This window comes from Trichomycterus rosablanca, chromosome 12 (genome assembly GCF_030014385.1).
Source record: "Trichomycterus rosablanca isolate fTriRos1 chromosome 12, fTriRos1.hap1, whole genome shotgun sequence".
Taxonomy (NCBI): Eukaryota; Metazoa; Chordata; class Actinopteri; order Siluriformes; family Trichomycteridae; genus Trichomycterus; species Trichomycterus rosablanca.
Window position 1 is genome coordinate 34,103,468 of NC_085999.1, and position 25,723 is coordinate 34,129,190.

A 25,723-nucleotide genomic window follows, 5' to 3' on the forward strand; every position below is an offset into this window, starting at 1 on the left:
AAGCAGGTTAAGTTTATTTACCATTGATCCTGGCTCTCCAGAATCACCAGGGGAGCCCTGTGGTCCTGGTGACCCCTGAAAATGGAAAATTTGAGTTTATAGTGGCTGGAAACTTGATAATCATTGATTAGTCCTATCAAATGTAATCTTATGCAATTATGCTTAGAACATCAAATGGTTAGGACTTACTGGTAGACCGTTGGATCCTGGTGGTCCTCTTGTACCAGCCTCTCCCTAAAAAATATTAGAATAGTAAGAATCCACTGGTACCTGCTGGTTTTACTAAGATGTGAAACATTTTTTCTCAAGTTATTAAACACATTTTAACTGATACTTACTCTTTGACCAGGAATCATGGTCATTTGTCCTACTGCTTTTTCATCAAAGCCTCCTGCCATATGTGAGGAGAGGTGGCCCTAAAAAATGAATTTTATTAAAACATACTATTTTTTATACAAACATTTCAATGTATCACAGTGCTGGTCTTCTCTGAATGATCTTAGATCAAGTCTATGATATACGTACATTTCTATATCAGAGCTGAAATGTAGCTTATCCTCTCAGTCCTCATGAACTGTTTATTTTGACCGTCATTAAGAATTATTTAGGATCACTGAATAGATCTGGTGACTGTACAGAACTCCTATATAGTTTCTTATATAGTCCTACACAAGGTGTAAATGTCATGAAGTGTCATGAAATTTCCCAAATGGTTCTGAAAGCTACAGCAGCAGATGTTTCCCACTAGCCTCTGGTCTCACAAGATTAATTCTTATCAACCAAAATAAGCAAAGATGAGAGCTACGTTTTACACATTTAGTACTTACTCCAGGGGTGTGACCTGGTGGTCCGGGATCTCCTGGCTGTCCAGGAACACCAGGCTCTCCGTCGTATCCAGCTAAGCCTCTTGGACCCTACAGTCGAGAAGATATTGAAATGCAATGTATTCTATAACAAGATGAACATGGTTCAACATTAAATAGTCCAAGAAATGTCTAGAATTTCTTACTTGTCTGCCTTTGGGTCCCTGGTCTCCCCTGTATCCTGATGGACCTGGTGGTCCCTGTTAATCACATTGATGAATTGATGAATTGTAATGATTATTAGTTCATGAGCTAATAAACAACACCTATAGTCAATAATAAATGAGCTGTAGCAATAACAAATACACGTTTTATTAGATACAAAATACAAGCACTAGCCTAGTACACAACTCAGGATGAACTCTGACATTTTATTATGATTTTAAACATATAAATCTTATGTTTTTTATCTAATCTAATTACTTTATCAGAATATTATAACAATCAACCTATCTGCAATTAGCAGCCTGTCTTCACTAAAGGATGTATGATGGGCTATACTGCTACGGGAGTTTACTAAGATATTTGGGGCTTTTAAACATAGTAGCAAAACTACACAGGAACTTTCTGAGACTTAATACTAATAAACCAGAAATTTTTTAATTTTACTCAATTGCAAAAAGTCTGTAATTGCAAATTTTCCTCACACTCAACGTGGATGGTGTGACTGTAAGAATGTCAATTGTATTCCATAACTGATTCAAGCTTTCATATCGTCCTACTCTGACTTCTGGAACTCACTTCTTATTGGTGTCCCCAATTCTGTGTCAGTTATACTGGTTACCTGTTCAACTTAGTATCAAGCTCTTCCTGCTATCGTACAAATCCCAACATGGTCTAAGACCAGTATATTTAGCTAAACTTCTGTACTTTTATCGTCCTGCCCAAACACTAAGGTGTTTCCTCTGATACAGTGTGTTTATCTGTCCCAATATTTAGATTGGTCACTGTAGGGGGCAGATCCCCAAAAGTGGTCCCGCACATGCTGATCACTGTGAGCTGATTAGCATGTGTATCCAGGATGAGTGTTTGTTTTCTTCAGGTAATCTGTTAATCTGATTCTCTCATGTTTTCTAAAAACATGGCCATTATTGAATTGTCCCTTGATGTAAATGGATTAAAATGATTAGGATGATTAGTGTTTAATGTACATGAATGGATAGATAAATGGATGGATGATTGAATGAATGTGTTCTTGGTGTATTTGTTTGAAAACATTTACTGCTATTTGCTGTTCCAGAGAACTGAACTGGTTTTAGAAATCAGTACACTTATTATTCCAGTTTTAGTGGTTTATTATTACTGTTAAGCTGCTTTTATTTAGAAGACTTTAAATTAAACTACAAAATGATCAGTCATCCAAACTTACCATTGGTCCAGGTCGTCCTGGAAGTCCAGTGACCTGTAAAGTATCACACCAGTAGTTTAGAAACACACACTAATGTCAGCTCATTTCAACACATGATAGTTTATACATGTGATTGATGTCATGTATCATGATGTATCATTTAAAATCATTCTTACGATTGGAACGTCTCCAGGTTCACCCTTCTGACCCTGAAAATACAGTTTGGTCAAGTCAATTATGACACTTAATTCATTATAAACACATTATAAATGTTTAAATAAATCAGACTTTAGGGAGGAAAAACTTACTTTTATGACTCTGTCTGAAAATAAAACAAAACAGATCAGATTAGGTTTAAGCTCAAGAATCAAAGTGGTTAAAGCTGTACAATTACTGCTATTTTTTGGTATTTGCTATATTGAGTTTGGCTTCCTTAATGAATTATTGACTAAATTACAAGCAAATTTTGTAAAAACATACTAACCAGCCAACTCTAAGGTACATTTTTATATGTTTACATTTAAATGCTGTATACTGGTCAAGGTCGAGTCTCATGTAAGGGACATGCTGGAATACACAGGTTATACAGGGCTGCTGTAATCAAGCAAAATTAGTAAACTGGTTAATTAGATAACCAAGAGGGAAATTACTCCCTCCCAGGGGCGACCTGCTTATTACAAGTGTTGTTTCTTTAAATAAATAATTACAAATCTGTCATGTTTTATGTAAGCTCTCTTGGCATCATATATTTTATTTAATACCCCGAAATCATTCAGCAACAAATTTGCAATAACAGAGGTAATTAAATGGGGGCAATTGCTTTTTGAACTCTCCATATACACCGATCAGGCATAACATTATTCCTAACTGACTGGTCTGCGGCTATGCAGCTGCATACGCAACAAACTGTGATGCACTGTGTATTCTGACACCTTTCTATCAGAACCAGCATTAACTTCTTCAGCAGTTTGAACTACAGTAGCTCATCTGTTGGATCGGACCACACGGGCCAGCTTTCGCTCCCCACGTGCATCAATGAGCCTTGGTCACCCATGACCCTGTTGCCAGTTTACCACTGTTCCTTCCTTGGACCACTTTTGATAGATACTGGCCTTTTCCTGCTTCTAACACATCAACTTTGAGGATAAAATGTTAACTTGCTGCCTAATACTGTATATCCCACCCACTAACAGGTGCCGTGATAAAGAGATAATCAGTGTTATTCACTTCTGTTATTCACACCTGTCAGTGGTCATAATGTTATGCCTAGTCGGTGTATGTATAACTGTGGGATTTAGGATTTAATCCATTCTTGTACAGCCCCAGGTAGATAAAACATGCTACATAATTACTGTACATTCATGATGATTAACACAGTTCTCATGTCCTGCTTACTGGTGTTACTGCCTCCTCCTCCTCCTCCCCCGCTGTCACACACCGGGCAGCATTCTCCTTCAGGGATCCTGACCTTCTCACAGTTGCTGACCTCATCACACTGCACATCATCACACAAGATGGTACCACTGTCACACACGCAGATTCGGCACGGCTCGGGCTTCCACACGTCCCGGTTGGTGTAGACCTGCCCGTCTTCTATACAGCTCAGATCATCTACATCTCCTGCAGGAAAGAAACAAAGAGAGGCATGACGATTTTCTTTATGCTTTTATAGGGTGGAGTCTAGTCCTCGATCAGTCCTCAGTTTAAACTGAATCATGGCCAAAAGTATGTGGACACCTGAGTATCCCATTCGAAAACAATGAGCCATAATGTGGAGATGTATTCTTTTTTATATATATATGTGTTTATGCATTTTTCTCCCCTTTTTCTCCCTTTTAGCGCGTCCAATTGCCCAATTGCATCATACTTCCTCTTCACCAATGCCGATCCCCGCTTTGATTGAGGAGAACAAAGCTAACCCACGCCCCCTCCGACACGTGGGCAGCAGCCGTATGCATTTTGTCACCAACACTTTGTCAAGTGCAATGCGGATCAGCACTGTGTACGGAGAGACACACCCTGACAGCACTCTTTTCCTGCACAGCGTCTCTGTGCAGGCACCATCAATCAGCCAGCAGAGGTCGTAATTGAATTAGTTATAAGATAGTCCCTATCCGGCTTTTTTTAATATCCCACCCCTATCTTAACAACAGGCCAATATTTGTTTACGTGGTTGCTCAGCCCAGCCGGCAGGCAGAGCTGAGACTCGATACGATGTATTCGAGATCCCAGCTCTGGTGTTCCAGCGTGTGTTTTTACCGCTGCGCCACCTGAGCGGCGTCTTCTTCTTTTTACGGCTGTAACAGCCTCCGCTCAACTACGAGGGCCATAAGACAGTATAAGAGTATTCATCTGATATAGATTATTTTATACAGCTGTTAACAATGCATGTTTGAAACTCCTGAACTTTGTAATTAGGAAGGGTGTCCACATTTATTTTGACCATGTAGTGTAAGCTAATTCTTGCAGAAGACCCAGGATGCTTTACAAAAACAGAGTAAAACTCGCCATTTATAAAGAGACATTTACTTGTTATACATGTAAGGCATTCAGCAGATGCATTTATTCAAAGCAACATACAGTTATGACTGAATACAATGCAAGCAATGAATGGTTAAGGGCCTTGATCAAAGGCTAAACAGTGTTAACTTAGTGGCGTGGGGTGTAAACCAACAACCTTCTGATTTCCAGTCAAGTACCCTAGCCGCACGGTCCTAATGTTTACCTGTTTATTATATTGCAACTCGTTCTCAACATTTAAAAATGTGTTTTTCATAGTTTTTGGGTCACATCTGACAAATCATTTCCTCTAAGCATAAGGTGACATTTGGTTTTCTTCCTCACCTTGACAAAGAGACCACTGTGCCATTTACATTATGTAGGTGCAATCAAGAGGATAGACAACCATAATCAGTAATGAAGAGCTAGGGCGCCATGTCACAAAGTTACCTGACACACACACACACACACACACACACACAAGTATGTGTTTCAATCATTCAATCATTCTATTGATTAAAATCCCAAGATAATATAAACTGTATGTTCTTTGTCCCTCCTGAACTGGTCAGTAAACGTATTAACAGCTTTGACCAGAGCTAAAAGATGAACAGTAGATGGCATCCATGAGCTACCAGTTCTACCTTTACTGGCACCTTTACCCTAAAAGGATGGAACTGCAACTGGAGACTTACTGGTTGAGAGATGGACACACATGAATCCTTCTAAGTATTTAAATGTATAATAAGGTGAACGATTTAGGAACATGAACTTACACTATACATTTATTTACTCTGTAAATCAGACTTCTATTCATGCACTTATTCTTTTCTTTCACCTCCTAAAACATACAGATTACGCTGTAAATTTCTCTTGGATGTGAGTGTGTTAATGTACGGAAGCATATTGCTGCCACAAAGAAAAAAAAAAATACCGTCAGTATGTCGTTATAACGAGAAAAGGATGTCGTTATAACGAGAAAGGATGTCGTTATAACGAGAAAATTTGTCGTTATAACGAGAAAGGATGTCGTTATAACGAGAAAATATGTCGTTATAACGAGAAAGGATGTCGTTATTACGAGAAAAGATGTCGTTATAACGAGAAAGGATGTCGTTATAACGAGAAAATATGTCGTTATAACGAGAAAGGATGTCGTTATTACGAGAAAAGATGTCGTTATAACGAGAAAGGATGTCGTTATAACGAGAAAAGTATGTCATTATAACAAGAAAAGGATGTCGTTATAACGAGAAAAGTTAATTACCTTAAATGCTGCATAGCTGACGGAAGCGTATCTGCTGATCCAGACTAATAAATCCATTTAAATCTTTTTTGATTTGATGAATTAATGTCAAACAATTTTTACACAAACACATCAATGTTTCTCACCTACTACACACACCTTATTTTTTGAAATAACAGTAATTATTTTACATTACATTTAAATAAAGATCAATAAATCTGTAATAAATTTATATTTCAAATATACAAATTATATATAAGATTTAAATGGATTTATTAGTCTGGATAAGTGCAGAGTTAATGTCTCCTACGTTTCTCAGTTAGTTTTATGACGTCACTAACTCGTTAGATGAAGTGGGAGCTTGATAAACGGTTTCATTATAACCTTTCTTTAGATAAATAGACGTAATCTTAAAATTAACATAAAACTGTTTTTGTAGTATGTTGACTATTTTTATTCGTGTAAGAAATCATAAAATAAGTGGGTCTTATGTGTTTTTCGAAGCACTTATTTAGATCAGAATGCCGAATGTCAGACAAATGTTGAATAATAAACTAAGTTTAGACATTGTTGTTGTTGTTCCTAAAGGTGAATCTTGATCGGTACGACAAGCTGCAAGGTTACACAAGCTACAGCATCATGCATGTGTGCAAACTGTCTCTCCATCAGCAGATACGCTTCCGTCAGCTATGCAGCATTTAAGGTAATGAACTTTTCTCGTTATAACAACATCTTTTCTCTTTAAAACGACATCCTTTTCTTGTTAAAACGACATCCTCTCTTGTTATAATGACATATTTTCTCGTTAAAACGACATCCTTTTCTCGTTATAACGACATACTGACGGTATTTTTTTTATCTGTGTGGCAGCAATACGCTTCCGTAGTAATGTGTGAGCGTGTGTTTCCCTCTGATAGATTGCATTCCTGGCTTATGTCCAGTGTTTAAGGGTGTTGCCGGACCCACCTAACCCTGACAAGTCGTGACTAACACAAGCCTCTCCGACATGTGTGTTCATACGGAGATCCGTATAGCTCACCAACGATCCCTGTTATCAATTAATTCATTTCATTTTCATATTTTAGAACCAGATAGGGGCTTTAGCCATCCCCCCTTTCATTTTAGACATAGCCAATCATAACTGTGTATACACGTGGCCAATTGCATCACTGAGATTTCCAACCCTGATTCCCAGTGGTAGTCGACTAGTGTAATGTAACGCTATGCCATCCGAGCGCCCCTTTCAGCTTTGTGGAAAGCTCTTTTAGTTTGAGTTTGAGCTCTACATTGTGCACAATGTCTGGTCCGTAAAGAAGACATGATTTGATGAGTTTGTTGTGGAGGAACTACAATGATCACATTGAACACCTTTGGGATTATTTGGAATGCTGACTATGAGCCAGGCCTTCTGGTCCAAATTCACAACGGCTCTTTTGATTGAATGAACACAACTGCCCACATACACACTCCAAATCTTGTTCAAAGCTTTCCCAGAGGAGTAGTGACCATTACCATGGTTTCAGAATGTAATGTCTAGCGAGCTGATGGTCAGGTGTTACATACTTTTGCTCATACAGTGTAGCGCTGATAAAAAAATCAAATTTCTTTCTGACTCCAGGAACTAGATCAAACAACTATATAACTCATATAGACAGCCGATGCTTTTAAATAATATTTAAGTGCTTCCAGGCACGACACGACCGTAGCTGCAGATACTCTGGATAAAGATAAAGGAAACTCAAGCATGAAAGGCTGGTCTGCACGTGAACTTAGTGGTTGTGGAATTGTTTAAAGTTCTTTGGTCAGAAGGGGGGTGAGATTGTGTGAGTGTAAATCATGCCAGGATCCAGAGAGAAAGCTGCCGGATCTGAAGAACATATGGTGTGAAGGAACCTCCCAGGACAGAAATGGAACAACATTCTTACAAAGCTCGAGGGGCATCAAAGCATTGTATAAAAGTGGAACTTACAACATTTCCAAGATAAACCGAGAGAGAAACATCTCATGGCTTATGGGTGGCATCCTGACACGACTGGTAGTGCATGTAATGCACAACAACATGGATCTTGATGACCTTGTACCTAAATTACTGTAAACCTTTAGCCGTCAGTTCTAACTGTTGCAACATGTGGTCAAGTCCCTGTATAGACGTACTTGCAAGATAGAGAATCCACCCAGGAATACACGACCATATTTTGATCCATACTCATGCACTATTCTCTGAGGGATCTTCAAAAAGTTTCCGCACTTTTTTTTGTTCTTGTTGGAAACAGTGAGGGTGGCCGGAGTAGTAATTGGTCGTGTCTAAGAGACTGAGAAAGAGCTTATAGTCCGGATTTAGCATCATCTGGTTTCCACCTTTTTGGACGCTCAAAGAAGCTTTAAGGGGAAGAAGATTTTCATGTGATGATGATGTGGATGCAGAGGTGCATCAGTGGTGCAAAAAATTTTTTCCTGATGGCATTAAAAAATTGGTATGACGCTGGGAGAAAGGCATCGGAAGGTTTTTGTTTTTGAAATTCTTAATGAATAGAGTTTTAAAAAGTGCAAAAACTTTTTGAAGAATCCTCGTAATTCCCTGAACTCAGAGACACAACTCTATTTGTGACCGACCCCCAGCCCTGCCATTTGATGAACATGCTAACCAAAACAAGGGTGACAAAACAAAGTTGAGGTGATTTTAGGACCTCCCTTACCCCCCTAATAATAATAATAATTACAATGTGAAAAAACATGTTGATATTGCGTGCACCCGCAGAGAAAATAGGCAGATTAAAAGTATTTTTATATCGTCCTGGATGGAAATTCATCATACTTTGGTTGTAACCGCATCCTTGTTTTTAAATGAAGAAAAGGTCAGAACTTTTTGAGCGTGGATTCACTGGTCATACATGCTGGATTACTGGACTAATCTCATTTCCTGTCTTAAAAGAGAAAATATGAAACAGGATACAATGTCCAGTTTAACAGACTGGCAACAGAGCAAACTTATGTAATGGTCAGTTCAAAATCAGAAGAATGTTGGCAGATGTGTGTAGCAACACGTCTGATTTTAAAGTTAGGTCAAATGTATTTGTATAGCACTTTTTACAGTGGATATTGTGGCAGAGCAACTTTACAGATTCCAGGAACAAAAACCACTGATGAGCAACAGCAGCAAGAAAAAAACTCCCTGAATGTTACAAGGAAGAAATCTTAAGAGAAACCAGACTTAACAGGGACCTCCATCCTCCTGTGTGGCCTGGAGGATTAATTAAACAGACTAGACATGTAAAAGTATAATTATTTCTAACAAAAAAGCAAATGAAATTTAATCAGCCCTGCTTTTCAAAGAGCGCAAGGCACACAGTAACACCCTGGATGGGACGCCAGTCCATCGCAGTGCAGACACACATACACAAACATACACTCACCCATTCACTTATAGGGCAATTCAGCATCTCCAATTAACCTGACTGCATATTTTTGGACTGTGGGAGGAAACCGGAGCTCCCGGGGGAAAACCATGCAGACACAGGGAGAACATGCAAACTCTGCACAGAAAGGACCTGGACCGCCCCGCCTGGGAATCGAACCCAGGACCTTCTTGCTGTGAGGCGACAGTTCTACCCACCGAGCCACTGTGTGTTTCCAATTTTGTAAAAGGTCATTTCCTCCTTCAGAAGGACTGCCCTTATGCACAGGTCTATAAAGATATGATTTCATTATGGTTAGTGGGAAGGAGCTTCTGCAGCCTCAACCTTATTAAACACCTCTGGGATGAACTGAAATGTTGATTGTGAGCCTGATCTCAGTAACTCTCGTTAACTAAATTGGCACGGGTTCCAAATTCCAACAGACAAACTTTAATTATGTGAAAAGAAGTGGCTCCGATATGTTTGTATTAGACCACAAGGTCATGTTCGGGTGCCCACATACATTTGGTCATAGTGTATGTACATAATGGTACATACAGTATGTGTTAATAGTACATATATGATATTATAATAAATGTATATATAAAGTATTACACTATGTAGCATTATAATACTTGAACAAAGCTTTAAGCTCTCTAAAGTAGGAACATGGTGTTTCCATCGTGGGCTTTTTTTAAGGCAAGCGTTAGTAATGTATGTGGAGAGAAGTGCGGTTCATGAGCCAGTCCAGAAAACCACACCAGTGGGGTTTGCAGACATTTTCCTCTTTCTTTCCAATTCCTAATTCATTGCAGACCGTGCAGTTTCAGCAGTCTGTAGACAATGACGGCAGTGGGTGCAATGACCCCTTTAAGTGTTTCTCCTGATGCTTGATTTTCCAGCTCGCTGGTTGGTATGCCTGTTCAGCTACCTCTAGCTTTGAACATGCCCCAAGATTAGTCCATGAATACCCGTAAATGGATTGATTCCAGGCCAGAAACATGAAGCCCTTGTTTATAGTCCTTGAAAATGGAGAAACCCACATATATAATGAAACGAACAAAAATAAAAAATGCTGTTCTTTAGTTTTACTGGTCCTAATGGTTCCTCAGCAATGACTGTAAAAAATATAGTAATAGTTTAATTTTTTCCATGAAGTTTCCTGATATAACCCCCACTGTTCCACCCCACACACGTCCACTCAAATATTCAGATGTGAATTGTCAGCTAGTTGTCAAAAGCCAGACAAAAGGTGTACGATTTTCCTATTTACTGTGTGAAAGCGTGTAGTCTGTGTGGAGGGGTTTCTCTCCGGTCCCGGATTTTAGGGGTTAGATAATGACCTTATGGAAACAGTGAGTCATTTAATAGAGTTCGTCTTTCCAGCAAGAACTGTGGACATGTTTTCGTGCGAGCTGGAGCACATTCATCACTCGCCATGTCTTGCATTGTACTAGCAGATGTATAATGTCGTTTTGATTATATGCTGGATTAGATGTGTCTTTTACTATTTTGTGGGTCGGTATTATTTAGCTGATGTGGACGGGTTGACAGGCAAGGTAGTAGGAAAAGAACACTGTGTAGATCAGCGATTCTCAACTGGTGGGTCGCGACCCACTTTTGGGACACGTTCTGGGCGGGTCGCGGACAGCTTGTAAAAAATAAATACATTAAAAAAAAAATAATAATAATTAATGCTCATCTGATTTTGTACTCGTCTTTTATCTGGGAAAAAAAAAGAGACAGAGAGAGGCACGCATCAGACGCGCACAGCATTCTTGTTGCCATGATAACCACCATTCGTTTGCCGGTTACCCTTCTCTTTAAATTTGTGATGATGTTCGGAGGCAAGATGGCGAAACGCAAATATAACCCGGAGTATTTGAAATGTGGATTTTCGTTCATTGAGGACAAACACGGACAGAAACCCCAGTGTGTTATTTGTAATGCTCTCATGCTGGCACATGAGAGCATGAAACCATCCAAACTAATGCGACATTTACAAACGAAACATCCCGCATGTAAAGACAAGCCGGTGGAGTTTTTTAGCTAGGTGGTTAAGGTACTGGACTAGTAAGCAGAAGGTTGCCGGTTCAAGCCCCGCCACCACCAAGTTGCCACTGTTGGGTCCCTGAGCAAGGCCCTTAACCCTCAATTGCTCATCGTGTTCCGCTCATTGTGTAAGTCGCTTTGGATAAAAGCGTATGCTAAATGCTGAAAATGTACAAATGTAAATGAGCTAAAGGTATCACAGAAGTGTCTGACAGCATCTTGCTCCAAACAAGAACATGCACTCCGGGCGTCTTACCTATCTTTGTGAAAGTGGCTTTTCTACCTTGGTCCAGCTCAAGTCAAAGCAGAGAAACAGGTTGAACACTGAGCATGATCTGAGAGTAACTCTGTCTACTGTCACCCCAGACTTTGAAACTCTGATCAGAAGTAAAGTCATGCCCAACTGTCTCACTGACTTCCACAAAAGACAGGTTAGGTGAAAGCATCTTGTTTTGTAGCCTTATTTATTTTATGCAGTTTTGATATTTAAATTTATTGTAGTAACTTTTATACATGCAGTTGGCATGGTCCTCCTCAGTTTCTTTAAAAAATTGCTCTTAAATTCACTTTGCATGCATATGTACTGTATGTTCAAATGTGTTTTTGAAGGCTATTTTTCAAAAATAAATTTGTTTGGTTTGTATTCTATAAAAGTGGGTCGCGACTTAATGACCATGAGAAAATGTGGGTCCCGGGCTGAGACCAGTTGAGAACCCCTGGTGTAGATTGTGATTTAAAGCCTTCTAGATTTAGCTGAATTACTAGACTAAGCTGAATTATGGTTATAAAACTGACAAAAGCTGCAGTAGTTCATGAAATAATAAATATATACTTTATTTACTTTATTCAAATGCGATCTAAAAATTCTTCATGCATGGCCGCTCAGGTGGCGCAGCAGTAAAACATGCTAGCACACCAGAGCTAGGATTGCGAATACATCATATTGAATCTCAACTCTGCCATCTGGGGGTTGATGAGTCCATGGAGAAAATCTAGCTATGATCATTAAAGGAATAGCATTTGATACAAAGAGCACCTTGCTCAGTGTAAAACATGAAGACATCTATAATGCTTTAGAGTTGGGTGCCAGTTAGTGAGAGTACCAGCAGGACAGTGACCCAAAACACATGTCAGACTGGTTTTGAAATGGCTAAATCAGGCTAAAAGGAAGCTTTTGGTACGTTGTTCCAAAACCCCTGGACTTAACTCTATTAATAATATGTGGACTGCACATAAAAGTGCATGTAAGTCTTTGACCTCATCTGTATAGGGAAAATAAATACAGTATGTGGAGTGTAGTTACATTGGTTGCATTCTGGCTTTCTGACCCCCAGACTGTGCTACATTTCCTCCTGAACTGAAACATGAAAGAGACTAAATGTCTGATTTAAATGCACTACACCCTGCACTGCTCTGACCTCTAACCTTACCCACAATTACACAGACAGACTGTAATTTACCCACAAACACACAGTCTTACTCATGAAGCTCATTTTACTTAGTTAAAAGAACTCGTATGGCTTCCATGCTGAAGGCATTTACACTGCCAGCACAGCAAAGGCTGACTGAAGTGGTTTGAACACCAAACCTTCATCCTTTACTGAAAGCTGTGATTCAGTGACCTTAAAGTTTTCTGTGTGCATAATTTACCTGGTGTCACAATTTCTGAACAACAAGTACAGCACATTAACACAACTACTGCACAACAACAACACAACTACAGCACAACAACACAGCTACAGCACAACAACACAGCTACAGCACTACACAACTACAGCACAACACAGCTACAGCACTACACAACTACAGCACTACACAACTACAGCACAACACAGCTACAGCACTACACAACTACAGCACAGCTAGAGCCCAGCAAAAACAACACAGCTATATCACAACACAAATACAGCACAACTACAACACAGTTACAGCACAACAACAACACAGTTACAGCACAACAACAACACAGCTACAGAACAACACAGCTACAGCAGAACAACAACAACACAGCTACAGCACAAACCACTTCAGCACAGCTACAGCACAACACAACTACAGCACAGCTACAGCACAACAACACAGCTACAGCACAACACAGCTACAGCACAACAACAACACAGCTACAGCACAACTACAGCACAGCTACGGCACAACAACATAGCTACAGCACAACAACACAGCTACAGCACAACACAGCTACAGCACAACTACACAGCTACAGCACAACACAGCTACAGCACAACTACACAGCTACAGCACAATAACAACAATAACACAGCTACTTCACAACACAACTACAGCACAACAACAACACAGCTACAACACAACTTCAGCAACACAACTATAGCAGGTCAGTAGGTCCTAGTTTTAATAAGGAGCCCGCTAAAACTGCTTTTGGGAAGGGGGCTGAAGAAGGGGGGGCAAATATTGACATAAAACACATTTCTATACTTCACTTTACACTTTAGAACTATGCTTTAACTCATTCTCTGCACCTAAATCAAACATCACACGCTCTATATGCATACCTAGGACTGAGCTTAGTCCTTTGTTAGTCCCTTGTTTGACTTTGTCTAATATGCCTTACTGACTGATTGAACTTGACTACCTGCCTGGCTTTTTTCTGCTGGCCTCTTTACAAGCCTTCTTTTGTTCTGTTTTCTGGGTGCCCAGTCAGTAAACAGTGATGGCATTCCTGCATTCTGGTAGCATTCATGGGCCTGGGCTAACCCTAAGCCTAACCCATTTCTTGTTCTGCCCATGGGTGTCTGTTTTGCAGGATTTCACTGGTTGGTTCGCTGGTAAGCACTTGGGTTGTAACCCACTGGTGGATTGAGTAGCTGTCCGAGTTGCACCCAAGTGCTATTTGGTTTGCTCCAGTTATCTGTCTTTCCTATTCTCGGTTCTCACATTGTGCTGCTGCTTATAGTTTGGGTAGCTGTAGCCTAGTGGTTAAGGTACTGGACTAGTAATCAGTAAACTGCCAAATTGCAACTGTTGGGCCCTTAAGGCGAGATTCTTAACCCTTATACAGTATACTGTTACAACTGTAAGTCGCTTTGGATAAAAATGTCTGCTAAATGTAAATGTAAACAGACCTTATATCCAACACTAAAGATATTGATTTCAGTATTGAAGGCCCAGTTTTGGTTCCAAATAATACATTTATAGTAGAAAATATTTATTTATAGCAGAAAAGGTTCTAATGGTTCTAGTTTTAGTAACAAAGGTCACAGTTCCAAAAACAAAAGCCCTTGTTTAAGTACCTGAAGGTAAGTTTTTAACGATGCACCTTGTACGTTTTCTTGTTAATAAAATGCTAATTATTTGATTGTTGTATAATTTTTGCTTGGCTTGCTGTTTGTTCTGTTAAATGTATAGTAGAAGGAACACCTTCCTATACATGTTAATTGAGGAAGGACAGGTGATTTAGTTAATCAGGTGTTTAAACACAGAAATGTAAGCAATAGAGTTCTACACCAGAGCTTTGAAAGACCAGGCATAGCAGACTCTAATGCAATACATCTTAAGGCAATTCAGTCCAGCAGTGGTGGTACAGGAATACCAGTTGAATACCAGCATGTTGAGAACATCTGCCCTACAGAAAGCTCAGGATTTGAAAACGATTAAAGGCCTAATGATGAAGATGCGTTACTTTAACAATCATTATTACCACTGTAATTGTGACTATTGTTAGGAATAGAATTAAAACCTTCAGTTTCATTGGTTCATGCTTGGTTAAACGCTCTTTGTATCAAACATGAGAGTCTTTTTCTCTGAACTAAAACACATGTGGTGGCCAGACAAGGGCTTAAAGACATCCAGAAGCATCAGAAACCAAACACTTATCTAGGTCAGCTGTCTCTCTAGAGTTCTCAATACAGGTTTATGTGTTTTTATCAAACTATCCAATTATTTTTTGGATTACACAAACAACATATGAGAAAATACAAAAATAAACATTTTAAAAGTTATGAGACCCAGTCTGTTGCCATTCATTGTGGTAAACTAAAGCTCAGACTTTGTGCTCTGTAACCACTTTGAACTGGTGTAACATGCAATCTATGGTACTGCACAATCACTAACTAAACAGTAGAGTAAAATTAAAGTGTATTCATCTTCAGAAACAAAGTTTTAAGGTTTATTTTTCACAGTCTGATGAAAGTCTGGTTATGATAACAATGGCTTTACTTTCAGCAGTTTAGAGTAATTACATGTTTCTTTTCAGGTCTGTCAGTGAAATGTTAGTGTGCTTCACATTTAGTTCCCTCTATTCTTTTTGTCTCCCTTTAACTTCATAGCAAGTGAACCAATGTTGTTTTAAATATAATATATATTGCTCAAACATGTGCTTTTTATTTATATTTAAACATCCACAAACTATATTCAACATCTAAAATACAGATCAAATTAAACATTTAAATACACCTTTAGGGAACATGCACATCATGGCAACCTTGGGATTTCAATGTTTCTTTGTTTATGTCCTTTGTCTGAATTGCAACAAATACTTCTTAATTTCTTGTTACTACAACTTCTCTGTGCCCATTTAAATAGGGCTAGTTTGCATTTGTTACATTTGGTAAAAAAGCTCAAACTGTCACATTATGCAGAATAGAATATTTGTATGAATGATACAGTGTAATTTAAGAACCACCAAAAACAGGTCTGTCATGAATGTAAGGCTGCTGGAACAGGGGTGACACCGACCACAGTCAAGCAAGCTGCAATTCAAAGTCCCTGCTCCTGCTTCTAATTTGTCCATGTGATTAACAACATTACTGTACTCTTTGAGGTGACTATTTTGGAGCGGAGGCTAAGGCCTTCTTAAAGCTTATTAAAAAATTGTTCTATGCAGACCTATAGACCATCTGACGAACCCACTCTCAGTTAATATTTTATAACCCTGAGCCCAAACCACTGAGCCACTACTGCATTTTTTGGTGGTGTTCTTTTTTTTTGACATACTATTTAGTATGCATTTCGTTTACTTCATACCGGCATGATAAATGAAGATCCACCTATACCCCTGCACATAACTATTGCATCAGTCATTGAGGATGTTGGCTGTTGGCTTTTGCTTACCCTCAATCCAGCCACCTAATGGCTTTAACCAGGCTTTTGGTATATAAAACTCTTTTACTAACTGGTCATTTGCAGTATTTGGTTGTCCATGTCCATGTTTCTGTATTGTGACCATTTTAGAGAATTAAGGTGGTACCTTTGACCTCAGTATTGACCTCAGAATTCTGCGGAATTGTCAGGACAAATGTGCAGTTCCTCTGCTCTACTGGCAGATGTCACCATCCATTGTGGTAAACAATGGAACTGCATGTGTTATTAAATTTAGTTTGCACAACATGGACCGGTTTAGAACACCAAACATAATTTGTAAATGTAGAAATATTTCAACTAATAACACAGTATTAATAACTATTATTAAAAATTATTTATATTATTGCTGGGAATTAGTTCAAATGCTCTTAAAAGGCCTTGTTCTTCATAGTATTATGAGATGCTAGCCATTTTGCAAGCTAGTCTACCATGTTTTCTTTTGTGACAGCATGAAGACCTCATGGCTGCATGTCCATAAGGAAAATCCATGTATTTTCCAAATGTTATTAATTTGGTTTTATCCTAGACTTGTTTTAACACTGTAGTTTCGTTGTGTTCTCCATCCCATTTGCAACAATATAATTTTGACCAGTAAACCTATAAGGGTCCTTTACATAGACAACGTTGTAGGAACGTTGTAGGGTTCTAGCGACTCCTAGAGACTTTTCTTCTAAAACTTGTACTACAATGTTCGTTCTTAAGCCTTTCTTAAGCAGCACTTTGGGTGGTGTCCAAACATTTGTTTCTCATATCCTGTCATGTTGCATAAGATCACATCTTCCAGAATATATAGACTGAAATGTCTCAGATTCACTCACCCCAAACTAGCAAACGCTTATTTAATACAAGCTGTTTATGCTTCACGCTTGAGATCCCAGCATTTGTTTATACACTCAGAGCAGAAATGTTTTGCTAGTATATTGGTTTATACTTAAGTATGTAAGGAATGAACGTACACCAGCACAATGAGAGCCAGCATTAAGAAACTCCACCACATCAATACTCCCCATCTCCCAAACACCAAAAAATAAATAAAATGACATAATGGTAAAAGCCATTTAATGGTAAACACCAATTAAACTATGTTTCTTTTAAATATATATATATATATATAATATATATATATATATATATATATATATATATATATATACACAGGACCACCACAGAGTAGGTATTATTGTAGTATAGTATTGGGTGGTGGATCATTCTCAGCACTGCAGTGACACTGACATGGTCGTGGTGTGTTAGTGTGTGTTGTGCTGGTATGAGTGGATCAGACACAGCAATGCTGATGGAGTTTTTAAACACCTCACTGTCCCTGCTGGACTGAGAATAGTCCACCAACCAAAAATATCCAGCCAACAGCGCCCCGTGGGCAGCGTCCTGTGGCTACTGATAAAGGTCTAGAAGATGACCTCAAACAGCAGCAATAGATGAGCGATCGTCTCTGACTTTACATCTACAAGGTGGACCAACTAGGTAGGAGTGTCTAATAGAGTGGACAGTGAGTGGACACTGTGTTTAAAAACTCCAGCAGCGCTACTGTGTCTGATCCATTCATATCAGCACAACACACACTAACACACCACCACCATGTCAGGGTGAAAGGGGGCTAAAAAAGTATGTAGAGAAGCAGATGGACTACAGTCAGTAATTGTAGAACTTCAAAGTGCTTCTATATGGTAAGTTGAGCTGATAAAATGGACAGTGAGTGTAGAAACAAGGAGGTGGTTTATTATATATATATATATATATATATATGTATATATATATCAGTGGCGATGTCTCTAATACTGCAAGGAAAGCTCAGCTTCCCCTAAAATGTCAAAAATTAAATGGTCAAATATGTACAGTTTTGTTAACATTTCATTGACTACAAATGCGTTAGAACACGTTCATCTCGAAGACGAGTTCGTTCAAAATCAGCTACTTATCACAGATCGACTGACTCGATTTTGTTAACTTCTCATACATTCCCGGAGCGTCAATGCATTTGCCCGTAGAAGCTGAGCGTCTATTCACTTCAACGGGACTGCATGGAACGTTTTTTTTTAAATTGCTTCGAAACTCGCCGGTCATTGGATAAATGCCACGATTTTGTCACGCCCCCGGACGCTGAGCGTCTCTTGGGGTGAATGGAGCTGTGGGCGGGTCTGGACACGGAGCTTCTGCAAGATGATTGGAGGATCAGTCGAAAGGCTGAATCCCGTTTTCAATGACAGCTATTTGCTGGCCATTGAGAGGACACTGGTCAAGTCCCTGGAAAAGACGCATACTTGGTACGATAGGATCACAGGCCATTTTCTTATACTGAACATGAGCCAGATACAGACAGAAGTAACTAAATATAACAGAATTTCATTGCAGATTCATTGGCTTGTATTCATATTTTTGGAACCGGTTCATTTGGCTCCCATGGAAATATGGTACAGATGTTAAAGGTGTTCATGCTCATTTTTTCCTTTTTTCCAGAGTCACGTCTCGTCTTCACGGACACATTTAGTCATATCAATGGGAGGATTTTTTATTTGTAACCTTCTAATAAAACACTTACATTCAGGACACTGGGACATACAGACTGGCTTTTCACCTGACATATTTATTTCCAGCAGATGGAGATAAGTTGAGCCCATATTTCCTGCAGTCCTTTTCCATCCTTTAGCACCCCCCTCCCCCATCAGTTTTCTGTCTGTGTTTCAATGCTAGCAGAGCGTCCACAGCTGTTTGCCACAACATTAGCCTACATTGCGCTCATCTGAAGGCACCGGGCCAAATTGAGGACGTCTTTTATAAATATTTACTCAGAGCAAAACAGCACTGGAGGAATTCCATGTACATTATTGAAACCCAGATCTACTTTAAACAGACTTTTTCCATGGCAGTGGAACGGACGAGTGGAACTGTGCTTTTGCCACAATGCCATTTGTGGCATATAGCCTATACTTTTATCCAAAGCAACTTACAATTATGATGATTTAAGTGACTTGAGCAATTAATGGTTGCAGATCTTGCTCAGGTTGGTGGTGATGCAGCTTGAACCTGCAACCTTTTGATCACATGTACTAATGGTCCCAGTTCCAGTATCTTACTTCCTATACCAAGAGTTCTATTAACAAAGGTCCCACTTCCAATTCCCAAGGTTTAGGTTCTCCGGTACCCAAATACTTCCATACCAAACCTGCTAGTGCACTGGGGGTTTGGTATCTCTCTAAACACACCAGGTTCAACACAAAGATTTTTTTAAGTTTATTGGTGTGGCAAAGCAGGGAATTTTGGCCCCCATTGTGCATCCCTGTCCAGAGGTTCCAGTTCTGATACTGTCACATCCAGAAACTGGTTCATTCATATACCAAAGTTTCCAAATTCACTACCAAAGGCTCTAGTTAATTTTAAAGGCCATAATTCAACAACCAAAAGTTCTAGTTCTAGACACTACCAAGGGTACCAGTCTCAGTACTATAGGCCAAAGCTAGAAGTTTAGTATAAAAAAACACAGATTAAGTACCAAAGCCACCAATTCTTAACAAAAGTTCTAGGTTTGTGATATAAGGTAGCAGAGTCACTCGTCTCAGTAGCATATGTCCCAGTTTTGTCATTAAAGTTAACAATTTAAGTAACAAAGGTGCTAAAGCTGAACTCGTACTACATGTGCACTCGTAGTGCCAGATGCCATGAGCTCAGTTACAATCAAATTTAACGGCAAATAGGATTCAGTGTTTGATGATCTATCAGAACAGAGTGTTTTGATGGTGTTAATTTAGGACTTGTCTGTTTGAAAGGTTCTACCTTAGCAGTTCCAGATGTTCCAGATGAAGTACAACTAGAACCATAAGATTTGTTAGTTCCTGTTTTCAATATGCAGTGGAAAAAAATCCTAAAAACACTTGGCTCCTGCAACAAATGTCCCTAACGGCAATAACCTTTAATTCATTATTGCAAACCTGAAAGATGTAAGAATCCACATGTGAGAGGATTTGCTTTTAGAGAGTAAAAACAGTCCATGCACAAAGACTAAACCAGTTCAAACAAGCCCGAATCCTCTGGTTTTCACATTTGGCTGAACAGGAAACAGAAGGGGTGCGCTCTGAGGACTGAGAAAGTCCATATCACTCTCAGGGGCCACTTAACAGACCTTGGCATCTCACATAGCTCTGCTTTGGGTCAATGACATCACCTTTTTAGGGGGCTGAAATGAAGGTGGGGGGTAGAGGCTTAGGCAGTTGAAATCCCTGTTAGATTTGTACATTTTATGTGAATGTAGGTAGCAACATTAAAGTAACCTGTGGAAACCTGTGCACTCATTTTTAATGTGTTAACAGTGTAAGGACATTGCACTCTTACATGAATAATCTGTGAGAATAAAGAGTACTTTTTCTTTAGTACATTTCAGTAGCCAGACCACATTCCACTGGGCATAAGTGCACTACATAATGTTTACCATGTTATTATGTAATGCCGTGTGTAAAAGAGCAGCATGCTGGTTAACAAGGTCGGACAGATTTTTGTCACTTCATGTTGATTGCATGAAAGCTACTTTCCTCTCCTCTTCCAACCGTGACCAAGTTTATGTTAAGCAGATTACTTATAGACCATTTAAAGCCACAAATACTGTTGTTACAGTTTTTTCCCCATTACTTTTTTTACCATTACACTAGTCAAAAACTATAAAACACTGCTTACGAAATGAAAACACAGCACTTCAATATATGAAACAGTTCACATACTGTCTGTATAACTACATCTACAACAAAGTGTTAATTCATTCATTGTCTGTTTTACCACCACTTTATTCTGCTTTGTCAGGATCGTGGTGGCACTAATTTGTTGCGCAAAAGGCAGGAAACACCCCGGACAGGTCGACAGCCCATTAAAGGACAGACAGACAGACACACACACACACACACACACACACACACACATTCACACACAGCAGTATTTATTCCAGTTGGTTGTCTTAAGACTTGTAGGAGGAAACCCACACAGACACAGGGGGAACATGCAAGTTCCACACAGAACGGACCCTGCCACCTGGTAGGGGAATTGAACCCAGACTTTTCTTGCTGTGAGTCGATAGCGCTACCAGCTGGGCCACTGTGCTGCTCCCATTAAAACTTTTAACAAATCAAAAGTGTGATGAGGTTTGGAACAGACCAGATCTTTACATTAAGGCATTTACCAGGCACTTTTATCCAAAGCGAATTACAGTTGATAGAGGAGGTAATTGTGGGTTAAGGACATGCTCAAGGGCAAAACAGTGGCAACTAGTGGTAGTGGTGGTGACAGGGCTTAAACCCTAGACCTTCCTAATAGTCTTAGTGAAACAAATTTATATAGTTTTGGATTTTTTCACACATGGTTGTCACAGAATCTCTGAATAGATCTGTTGTGGCTACAGATATTTTCGTCTTTCATTTGTTGTTGTTTTTTTTTTGGCCACTGTTTTTTATTTTCGTTTTACCATTTTGTTTGACTTTTTATTGTTTTTATATCTACATTTGTTAAGCATTCTGCAAATTGGGTTCATTTTTTGCAGATGTTTGGCTACACCTGCCACCTCATCCCAGCTCAATTGCAGATCATTCACAACCATGTCCAGCAATGCTGTTTACATAACTTAAATAATTAAACAGCTGGCAAAATCTAATAATTATTTAACTATTAGTGTACATGTAAATGCACTTCAATAATGAAAAATGTTATGTTCTGCCTTTCAGTTTGATCAACTTGCTGAAAAGGCAACCGTTCAGAGAAACATGTTTAACACACAGTGCACTGTGAACAAAGTGGTCCTGTAATTTAATTCTGGAAATTAAATCATAGGGGAAAGTCTATGAGTTGTGAATGCTGGGAATGTTGTGGGCGGTGAGTTCAGTAAACTCCCTACATCCCTGTAATCTAGATGGTAAAATACAGGACTGGTCAATAAACAAATGTTCAAATCTGGAAACTATGAAAAATAGGTCTTAGGCTAAACCATGCCTGTACAGATGAGTAGTCAGATAATGTCTGTTTCTATGACTCTAGAATGCTAAACGATCGTAGTGAGAACCATTCTCTCAACAGTGCAACATTTTCGTCAAGGTCTCATACACAGCTAATCCAGAAAATAGAATTAATAGGATAATTAATGAATAGGATTAATAGAACTATTAATTAAATAGCTATTAATTAATATAAAAGTTCTATTAATTAAATAGCACATTTACATGTAATAGAGCAAGGAGGAAGCTACTGCTAACCATCAGCCACAAGTGCTAATAAGACATGCAAAGAATGGTTTCTCAATTTTCTGAAATAATGAGCAGATTAATAAACATTATATCAACAGTCGAACATTGTGATGCCTGTAAGATGGTGGTGATGAGGTGGGCTTTGCTGCATTAAGATCTGGATGACTTGTCATTATTAAGGGATGATTGGAAATACTGAAGGATCATGTAAGGTCATCTGTCTTTGTGCAAAAGCTGAGGTGTAATTGTGTAATTACAACCAGGACGATCAAAAATAGAAAAGAAAGTTTACATCTAAATAGCTTCTAAAAATGTAGGTTTATAAGTGACAAACAGAATTACGGTTTATATAATAGTTAATAGTTAGTTAAGTTTCCAAAGGGAACCCAGAAGAGACGCTGTAGTGAGACTTAAAACTAGCAGTTCATGCCCATGTGATGTGTTGGTGCCCTGTCCACAGTATTCCTGCCTTACGCCCAGTGTTTTCTGGTGGAAACAGGCCCACTGCTACCCTGACCAGGATAATGCTGTGTTGAAAATTAATTTTAAAAAATTGCAGTCATTGCTGCTAATGATGGTGCAACCAGTAATTAATTATATAATTTTATAAAATGTGTATTTTTACTTAAGAAGGATGATCACCAGAATTTGATATCGTCTGTGGTGACAGTTTGGAATAATTGAGAACTTTCAGACAGTGCTGTAATTCTTCTGTTATTTTAAACGTTGCGTTTGAGGGTTTTGATGATCTGGCTGAACTTTCCTCCTCTAAGCTTGCACATACCTTTTCTAATAGTCATCAGCAGCTGGTTTGGAATGTGTTGTGCGAGAAGCTTTTCCGGAAAAAGGAATTATCTGTCTTCATTTTAAAATATCTGTCTGTGTCTACTGCAGACAGACAGCAGTTCAAAAATATACTTCCATCATTTTAATATTTACTACATTCTACAACGTTTCAGAAGTATATGTGTGTATACGTGTGTCTGTAAAGGCCGTTTAGGTGTTTGTGGGAAATCTTAATGCAACAGCAGACAGAGATGTTCTAGAGAATGTTGATTTAAACTTTGTGGCATTTTTCTTGGTTCAGTTAGACAGAGTCCTGTACACAAACCAGTCTCTGTAAAAGGGTTTAGTCACTTTAGTACTGGACTGGCCTGCAGTAAAACCTAAGCTCAACCCTATTCAAACTTTTGTGACGAACTCTAGTGTTAAAAATGTTCTAGGTTCTACTGTATCTTATTATAACTGGCCAATGCCTAATGTTAATGAATGTTCTTCTGACTACCCTGTATTGAATCCCAACATACACATTCCAAAATCTGATGGATGGATTTTGTGTCAGTGGCCATTGTTTTGGAATGAGGCAATATGGATATGATTTTTATTTTACATAGTTTTGTACATAAAGGGTGTATAAATATTATTATTATTATTTTAATATATATATTTTATTTATTTTCTCCCATTTTCTCTCAATTTAGCGTCATCAATTTGTCTTCCGCTGCTGGAGGATCCCTGATTTCAGTCGAGGTGAATATATTGCTGCTCACGCCTCCTCTGACCCGTGCGCAGCCCTTAACGGAACCCTTTTCCACCCATGCACTCTGCACAGGCACCTCTATCTGCCAATCAGGGTCCTTACACAGTGTTTGAAGACCCCGCCCACATAGTCCAGTCATTCCTCTCCGCAGGCACTGCCAATTATGCCCGCTAAATGCCCGCCAATTATGGCGCTAACCGGTGGCAACGCTGAGCTTCGAACCGAGGAGTTCAGAATCTCGGCGCTGGTGTGCTGCGCCACTTGGGCGCTATTATTATTATTATTATTATTGCATTGCAGCTTTATCCTGGTCAGGGTCTCGGCGGGTCTGAAAAACACAAGTGCAAGTCTCCCTCTCAGACATAGCCAATCATGTCTGTATAGATGCCTGGCCAGCTGATATCACTTCTTAGATTTATACCAGATCTCAGCAGTGGTGGGCCAGTGTAACAGACCTCTTCACCACCCAAGAGCTTTTACAGTAGTATTATTAATAATAACTATTATTATTATTATTAACTTAAGAAGTAGATCAATAAATTAATTCATTTAAGAAATAAAGAATAAATTCTCAGCTTATAATTTGATTTGGTCAATAAGTCTGACCCAACGTAGAATAAAGGATTCTTCAGACAGACCAATATTACAAAAACAGCTATAAAAAATATTGAGGTAACCATGAATCACCAGACATACAAACAGGACATTAAACATCACAATTAAAATCCTATAAGAACAGTTTCATTTAAAAGCAGACATTCACTTCAGTGTTTCTCTATTTAAACACGTGTTCTTAGTTTTGATGGTTTCCATACGGTAATCCAATCAGAGCCGATGATTCACTCGGTGTGCAGACGTTTCCACATAAAGCTCTCTGGCACAGACGAACTGGAGATGGCTCCAGGATTGCAACACATTTTCACCGGTGTTCCAAACCCGACGATCTGTTATAGTCTTTAAATGATTTCATTTACTGCTCTTCCAAATAACCTTGTTTGAGATCCTGTCAGGTTTCAGAGCCTGTTCTTCCCATTTCTGTTCCCGAAATGTGAGGTTAGAGGGTTTTTTACAGGACTGGAAATGATAAAATGGAAATAATCTAATAATGATTATGAACTTTGATTATCTGATAGCTGTTATACTTAAAACCACATTACTCACTAAAATAAGTCTAATTATTTAATCTACATGACAAGTAATGAGCATTATTTATTCTAAAGAATTAACTTACATTTTCAGCATTTAGCAGACGCTTTTATCCAAAGCGACTTACACAATGAGCAATTGAGGGTTAAGGGCCTTGCTCAGGGACCCAACAGTGGCAACTTGGTGGTGGCGGGGCTTGAACCGGCAACCTTCTGTTTACTAGTCCAGTACCTTAACCACTGAGCTATCACTGGCCCACAGAATTAATGAGGTTCACCAAGTGAAA

At 39.0% G+C, this 25,723-nt stretch overlaps 1 protein-coding gene across 1 annotated transcript in view; it reads right to left on the reverse strand.

The window, feature by feature from the left end:
- The window catches only part of col5a2a (collagen, type V, alpha 2a), a 60,456-nt gene that overhangs the window by 22,967 nt on the left and 11,766 nt on the right, over positions 1–25,723 (reverse strand). Inside the window, exons 2-10 of the mRNA XM_063006058.1 lie at positions 3,607–3,831; positions 2,520–2,533; positions 2,388–2,420; positions 2,233–2,265; positions 1,010–1,063; positions 828–914; positions 339–416; positions 190–234; positions 22–75 (exon numbers count right to left, since the gene is read on the reverse strand). Coding sequence (XP_062862128.1) covers positions 22–75; positions 190–234; positions 339–416; positions 828–914; positions 1,010–1,063; positions 2,233–2,265; positions 2,388–2,420; positions 2,520–2,533; positions 3,607–3,831 — 623 coding nt within the window. The remainder of the gene's footprint in view (positions 1–21; positions 76–189; positions 235–338; positions 417–827; positions 915–1,009; positions 1,064–2,232; positions 2,266–2,387; positions 2,421–2,519; positions 2,534–3,606; positions 3,832–25,723) is intronic.